The sequence below is a fragment of the Meleagris gallopavo genome, chromosome 4 (genome assembly GCF_000146605.3).
Source record: "Meleagris gallopavo isolate NT-WF06-2002-E0010 breed Aviagen turkey brand Nicholas breeding stock chromosome 4, Turkey_5.1, whole genome shotgun sequence".
Taxonomy (NCBI): domain Eukaryota; kingdom Metazoa; phylum Chordata; class Aves; order Galliformes; family Phasianidae; genus Meleagris; species Meleagris gallopavo.
Window position 1 is genome coordinate 68,464,091 of NC_015014.2, and position 7,004 is coordinate 68,471,094.

Here is a 7,004-nt window from a genome sequence, read left to right on the forward strand (position 1 = left end):
TTTGCTATTTTCTGGCTTTCTTGCTTTTTTCATTGTGAGAGGTGTTGTTCCATTACTCCTTTGGAAAGCATACCCTGCTCCTGGTTGTGAGAAACCTGGCAGTGCTGAGTGATAAAACTGCTGTTTCATGTGAAAAAGAGCTGGACAATGAAGAATGCAACAAGGTGGTGAGTTAAGTCAAGCAGCTTCACCACAGCAGCAAGCATACCTAGATTGTGAGATGAAATAAGGAATCCCTTTGACTTCCACCTGTTTTCATACGGCACTTAGCTCTCTATTCCAGGCATGCCCAACCTGCGGGCTGCACGCTGCCCGGCCCAGCCCCTCCTGCAGCCGTCTCCCGTCCTGTGCCATCACAGCAGCGGCTCTGCCCTGCTAAGTGACCCGGCCCTCTCTGTGCACCCATCACTGACACAGCCACACAGCGGTGTGAGATTGGCTCTGCATCAGCTCAACCAGGACATGGGCAGGGTACAGTGCTGTGCTATCTCCACCTCTGGCACCCACCACACGCTCAGTCAAATAAAAACCCGTTTGTGTTACCCATCGTGTGCCACTGGGTGACTGAGACACACTAATTACCCACTGTAACATTTCAGCCTTCCTTATGTCTTCTCAAGACATAACAGAACTCTGAAATGAAGAAAAATTGTGGTTGAAGGAGAAGTATTCAATGAAAAATGGGCAGATGAGTACTTTTTTTGTTGAGGTAAAACTGAGTTACTGCTGTTAAGTTAAACCTCAGATGGACTCGGCTATAAAGGACAGTGATGTGGTGGCAAATCTGATGGCAGAAGCAGCAAAACCATCTGCTAGTGGTGAGTTTATTGAGCAATGCACAGACAGCATCACAGATGCAATCTGCCCTGATTAAAACGGGGATTTCTGTAAAATCAGTTGGTGTCAGTCAACTATTGCCAGACGGACTGTAGAAATGGACAAATCTGTGGCAAGAGAGTTGCAAAGTAAAGCTGTCAATTTCAGAAGTTATCCTTTGCTGACAGATGAAATAGCTGATGCTACAGATATGACTCAATTTGCTGTTTTCATGGAAAGTATTCTTAAGAACTTAGTCACTGAAGAAAAGGCTTCTTTGGTACCATTAAAGACACGAAGAAATCTTTGGATGCAGACAGAGCAATACAAATGGCGTAAAAATGATTTTATTTAACTTTTGTTGACGCATCTGGTAGAGCTACTGATGGCACCCAGGCAGTGGTTGGTGAAAAAGAGGGTCTTATAGAATTAATGGAAGACAATGGAATTGCTGCCAGAAACTCAGGTTTGGTGCAACATCTCTGCATGGTACATCAGGGAAATATACGTGCAAAGGCTTTAAAAATGGAGATTGTCATGTCAGTTGTCAACAAATGTCTGAATTTCATGAAGCCCAAGGGATTGAACCATCACCAGGCATTCCTTAAAAGTACAAATGCTGATAATGGAGACATCATTTACTTTTTTTAAAGTAAGGTGTGTAAGTCACATTTTTAAAGTAAGGTAAAATGCTAAGCAGTGTTAGGATTTGCAAACTGAAATGAAATGATTTCCGGAATCAAAAGGAACATTTGTGAGGCTGAAAACATGTGACAGTTTTAATGCTTCTGGTGGATATGGCCTCTCTTTAAGTAAGTTGAACATACATCTTCACAGTGTAAACCAACTTACCTGTGCTGTGTTTCAAGTCATAGCAGCGTTCAAAATGAAACAAATTATGGGTGGCTCAAGTTATGGCAAACGAATTTACACACTTTGATTTGTCAAGAGAAAGGAAATTTCAGTTCTTCAGGACCTCGCTGCCTTTAAATACAGAAGCAAAATGGGTGATGTATATGGAGTCTGTAGAGATACTGATCTGTATTCAGTTTATTCATGACAAAGAATTAAGCAAGGGGACATGCAAAAAGGAAGGGACAAAATCCTGCAGGCAACACACAGATTGACAGATTGAGGAACGTGGCCCAGCAGGAGGTGAGTTAAGAATGAATTTTCTCAATGCCTGATAAGGAGATTTGAGGTGAAAAAGGGAGTAGAGAAATCCTATCATGGACCCTGGTCAAGCATCAAGTTATTTCAGCACAGTTTGGAGTGGCCCTTCCAATCGGATCTTTTCTTCTTTTGAAACACCAGTGGGGAAGGTGGTGGCATGTTCAGACTCCCTGCCGTCCTGGAAATAGTGAAACTGAACAACTCAGAGAAAGAGACAAGAGTTACAACCATTTAATGGGAAAAATATTACAAAATAGAGAGGGGTTGGGGCATCAGAGCTGAGTACTGGTATGATTGGTTTATTGGTCATCTCATGGAAGGCTCAGCTGTCCAGCACAGCGGTGCCTTTTCCCCAGCGGCACGGAGCTGCCCGGCTTCTTAGGGTCAGCAGTGTCCCCGCGGTCTGGGTGTGTGCCAGCAGTGTGGGGCAGGAGCACAGGTCAGGGCGCGGGAGGTGTGCAGTGCTGGTGGGCAGCACAGGAGGAGCAGCCAAATGCCCGCACTGCATCAGGGCAGCTGTGTGTGTTGCTGCTGGGATCCGTGCGGTGCTTGAGGAAGACGCCTGCGTGCCTTCTGCTGAGCAGCGACGCAGCACTGCTTGCTTACGCTGAGCTTGGTCCTGCAAGTGACAATTGAGTGTGAGACATGGTTGGTTTTGATCATCCGTCTCTTTTGTGCATTTAGAACATTTGATCCCTTTGGTAAGGAAAAACTGAGAGTTGACTGAAAGTTTCAGAATTTTACTCTCCAATCAGAAGCTTTGTTTCTACTGGAGAGGGGGAAAGAGAAATGTTGGCACTCAAACATACCTGTGCACTGATTGTATTCCCTTGGCAAATTAAAGATTTCAGATCAAAACCTTTTGCCTTCCCAGAGATGTAGAATCACTGCTTTTAGCGTAGCAGCCTGTGAATGTGTGAAATTAAGGAGGGAGTTTGGCTTTAGCTCAAGCTGCTGTTGCGAGTGTTGGCAATTGGACAATTGGAAAACGCATAGTGAGGCATGTGTCTCCACTGTGAAACCCACAGTGCTACAAGTTCTGCTTCTTCCAACCTTGATTTATGGATTTCAGGATGATCGAGGCAATGCAGTCTGGTAGATTAAGGTTTCTGTGTGTTCAATTACTGTCTGGGAAGGCAGAATGTGATGCATATTTCTTGTACTAAACTTAGAGATGAGGAAAATTTGAAAATGGATTTTGACAGCTCTCCTTTTGCATTCACTGTGTCCTGGATATGCAATGGCTGTGTGAGGGCAATAGGCAGAGAGCCCATTCCCCTGGAGGAGCGGGCTGTGCTCAGTGGTGTGAGGCTGCAGGAACCTGTGCAGGGTGTCAGGGTGCGACTTACTTTGGCAGTGCGTGGTGGTGATGGTTATGGCAGTGAGGAGCAGGAGGCAGGCGCAAGACAGGTTAACCCACATGGTCATTGTACAGTAGAATCTTGGTGTGTTGTCATTGCTTGTTCCTGTAGGATGAAAGGAGAGACAGGAAAGAAGGAAGGCCCAGCTGCTGTCATCTCCCTGCATCCTGAAATGCCTGTAGTCAGCACAGACTTTAATTAGGCCTCTTATGACTAAATCAGCACTGCTGGCAGAGCCCCTACCTCCACACTGCTGGGTTACCTGCATGCGGGCCTTGTTGCGAGTTGTCCTTCATGGTGACCTGGCTCCACTGGGTGGTAGTTGTGGATGTGATGTGTTCTGCTGTTGTTGTGAGTGGATGGAAAAATGGATGAATATAGTGAGATACAAGAAAAGATCCTTCTCCCACTCCTGCCAGGCCATAGATGAACCTGTGGCCAGCACTGTGGGTGGACTCCGTAGGACCCATTTTGACCTGTGATGCCCTGACACTGTGATGTGAGATCTGCTTACATTGCTGAGCTGCCCAGCCATGAAACCTGAGGGCTGTGTGCTCAGAATTTCTTTCCAGGACCCTCAGAAATTCTGAGCTCTTTAGGTGGTTTCATGCCCACATTGGCAGCTCTCTGAGAAAGATTACAAGTTTCTCTTCTTCTGACATATCAGAATGCCTGCAGTCAGCACAGCCTTGAATTCATGCTGTTCCAAGCAATTCAGCACTGCTGGCAGAGCTCCTGCCTTCCCACAGCTGGGTTACCTGCATCTGGGCCCTGTTGTGAGTTGTCCTTCATGGTGGCCTGGCTGCTCTGGGTGGTGGCTGTGTGTGTGGTGGGTGCTGCTGTTGATGTGACTGGAAAGAAGAAATAAATGAATCCAGTGAGGTACTACAGAAGAGCTTCCTCCTGGAAGGAAGGACGCAGCCAGCAGAGGAAGAACTTTTATAGGGCCTGCTTTGAGCAGTGATGCTTTTACATGCTGCCCAGCCCTGTAAACAGAGGGATTTGGGCTCCTAATTTCTTATCATCCCCTTCCGTATGTGTGAGATCTTTGTTATCTCTGTTATAAAAGATGTCCTGAGAGTTATAGGGATTTTTTTTGTTTCTTTTTGAGGTGCTGTAAGCATATGGAGGCTGTGAGATTGTAGAGATCCAGGTGCGTTGAGCAAGGGTATGGTTGCTGTGGACTTTGTAACTCCCATCCCTCAGAAGCACTGATGGGATGGGGAGGTGCTGCCGGGCTGTGAGACCACCTGTATGTTTGGGCAGGGCTGGTACCGCGAACGGAACAGGTGGGCAGGGAGCCTCTATGAGGAGGAGCAGTGCCTGTGTGATGAGACGGCTTGGGCAAAGAATCAGGGATGTGGGGAGTGTGGGCGCTGGGCCGGATTGAGAAGGCACGGGCAGGGGTGGTGGGTGTAAGCGAGGTGGGTGAAGCTGTTGCTGACCTGGGAAGAAGGCGGGTTGTCCAGAGCTGAAGTGCAGCCCTGGGTTGATGTAGTTGACGCAGAAATAGATCCCCTGGTCCTGTGCCCTGAAGGATTTCACCACCAGCCGATAGGAGTTTCCTTTCCATAGTGCCTCAAAATTTGTAGCTGTTTTCTCACCCTCCTGCAAGGTCGTTGAATAGGAATGGGTACTGGAGAGAATGAAGTGAAGGTTCCCACTCTTGTCCAGGCGGATCCAGAAGAGGGGTCTGTTTCTCTCGTAATTCAGGCACTCCAACTCCAGCTGCTGTCCCTCCTGGGGGTGCTTCATAGTCCTGTTGAGGAACCTGGCCTCCATCATGTTCCTCTGTCCCTGGGCACCGGTGCAGCCTGTGGGCAGAAGTCGTCCATGTCCCCTCAGGTGCTGCTTGGAAAGAGCTCCTGGGGCCCTTGGGCAGGGCTCTTCCCCACCAGTGCGGTGCGTGGTAGGCAGGCAGCCGGGCTGTGAGGGTGAATGTGGAGGGAGGGTCTTGGTGTCCAACACGCTTGGGTGCTGTGCTGGAGTCACTGGGGAGTCAGTGTTGAGAGCGCCGGGCTCTCGAGATGGATGCTGCCCTTCAGAGCAGCCCTTCAGCTGCCTTCTCAGGGCTGCTGCCAATTCCCAGCTTCTTTGCCTGCTGATTCCCCACTAACATCTGCTAAATGCCCCCTCTTTCCCCTTTCCCATCCCCTCTGGCAACACCTGTCAGAACAGGCTCTTTTCCTGCTGCGTATCGTGCTGCACTCACATCACTCCCACGTCCATCTGCAGTCACTGAGCAGCCCAGAATTGCATCCTTCCCTCTTCCATACTCACAGATCCCCAGGCTGAGCAGGAGGAGCAGTGCAGGAGACCCGGCCATCGTCCTCGGGGCGGTGCAGCGGAGCGCGGGTGATGTTTCTCAGTGAACTTTGGAGGCAGCGTAATTTATAGGAGAGGATGTGATGTCATCAGGACCCTCTTCTGTGAAGAGTCCGTGTTCAGCCTCTCATATGAAATGGAGTGAGAAAAGATTTCTGCAGCACTTCATTTGTGATCCCGAACGTGGGCTTGTTTATCATGATAGCGTTGTTTTTAATAGTGCCTCTGGGATTTTGCTGCAGTGTCTTCAGTTGAGATTCAGACTGGCAATGATCCTTCTTGAAATTGGGTGAACCACCCCAGGCTGATGTTTCCCACTCACTTCACGTCCAGATCTGCAGAAAACTAGGACACGAGTGGGGCCATTGCTATGGACAACATATTGTTTTTCTTAGGGGTATTGTATTTCACTGTATTTTATTTTATTCAATTTACAGGTAAAAGTATACTTGGGAATGGTTTCCAGCATCTATCCATCTGCACCTTATCTCAGAGTCCATGCATTGCTGAGATGTAGCTGAGTTCTTCAGCTCAGCTTTTCTCTGCATCTCTTTCTAGTTTCTCTGCAGAAGCTGCTGTGTGCAAGGCAGGAGCTCTGTGGTATGACATCAGTCAAGACTGCCCTATGTCCTGTGGTATGCTGAGTTTATGTCTTTAATAATATCCTTTTGGTTTTCTTCTTCAACCACAGGGACTTCCGCCCTTTCTAAAGTAAAGAACAACCATCCCACTCTACCTGTTTGAACACTCTGAGGCTCGCCCGCTTTCTGTAAGTGACCTCACACTCTGCTAAGAGTTTTGTCTTCCTGCAGCTTTGCATATACAGTCACAACAGTTCCTCTAGGCTGGTGTTATTTGCTTTTCTCTGGGGATTTCCTGGCTTTCCCGCTATGTTTTGATAACGTGTGAGGCATTGTTCTATTACCTTTGCAAGAAAACCCTCTGGATGTTAACAAGCCAGGCACTCATGACTGATGGAACCACTGTTGTGTGAGAAAGTGAGCTGAAAGTGTCTGGGAACTCATTGGACTGTGTCAAGCACTGTGGTGAGTGCAGAAAGCCAGAGTGAGGCCTGCGGAGGTCTGTGAAACAGAAGGTATTATGAGGCTGTCCGACATGCGATGTCAGCATGAAGTTGATCAGATGTGTTGCAAAAAGAAGAGAAAAGAGGGTTAATCTGTTAAAGAACACGACAAGAGCCTTGAATTCCCATCAAGCACGTTAGAAGCGTGGGCACTTAGGCCTCCATCCATTTCCCTGCAAGACATTTATATTATGTTGCTTGTGTAGGCTCTTTCTGTTGTCAGTTTCTTCTTCTCGAGCTTAGCA

At 47.9% G+C, this 7,004-nt stretch overlaps 1 protein-coding gene across 5 annotated transcripts in view; it reads right to left on the bottom strand.

Moving 5' to 3' along the window:
- Positions 1-1,851: 1,851 nt before the first annotated feature.
- Positions 1,852-7,004, bottom strand: part of LOC104910916 (T-cell surface glycoprotein CD8 alpha chain-like) — a 7,409-nt gene continuing 2,256 nt past the window's right edge. Inside the window, exons 1-6 of one of the 5 annotated variants that reach the window (XM_031553231.1) lie at positions 5,631-5,781; positions 4,601-5,164; positions 4,109-4,201; positions 3,613-3,693; positions 3,339-3,455; positions 1,852-2,608 (exon numbers count right to left, since the gene is read on the bottom strand). In XM_031553231.1, the coding sequence (XP_031409091.1) occupies positions 2,592-2,608; positions 3,339-3,455; positions 3,613-3,693; positions 4,109-4,201; positions 4,601-5,164; positions 5,631-5,676 (918 nt within the window). In that variant the 5' untranslated portion in view covers positions 5,677-5,781 and the 3' untranslated portion in view covers positions 1,852-2,591. Of the gene's footprint in view, positions 2,609-3,338; positions 3,456-3,612; positions 3,694-4,108; positions 4,202-4,600; positions 5,165-5,630; positions 5,782-7,004 lie in introns of those variants that run through there. The other 4 variants (XM_031553232.1, XM_031553233.1, XM_031553235.1 and 1 more) reach the window with 4 other exon arrangements.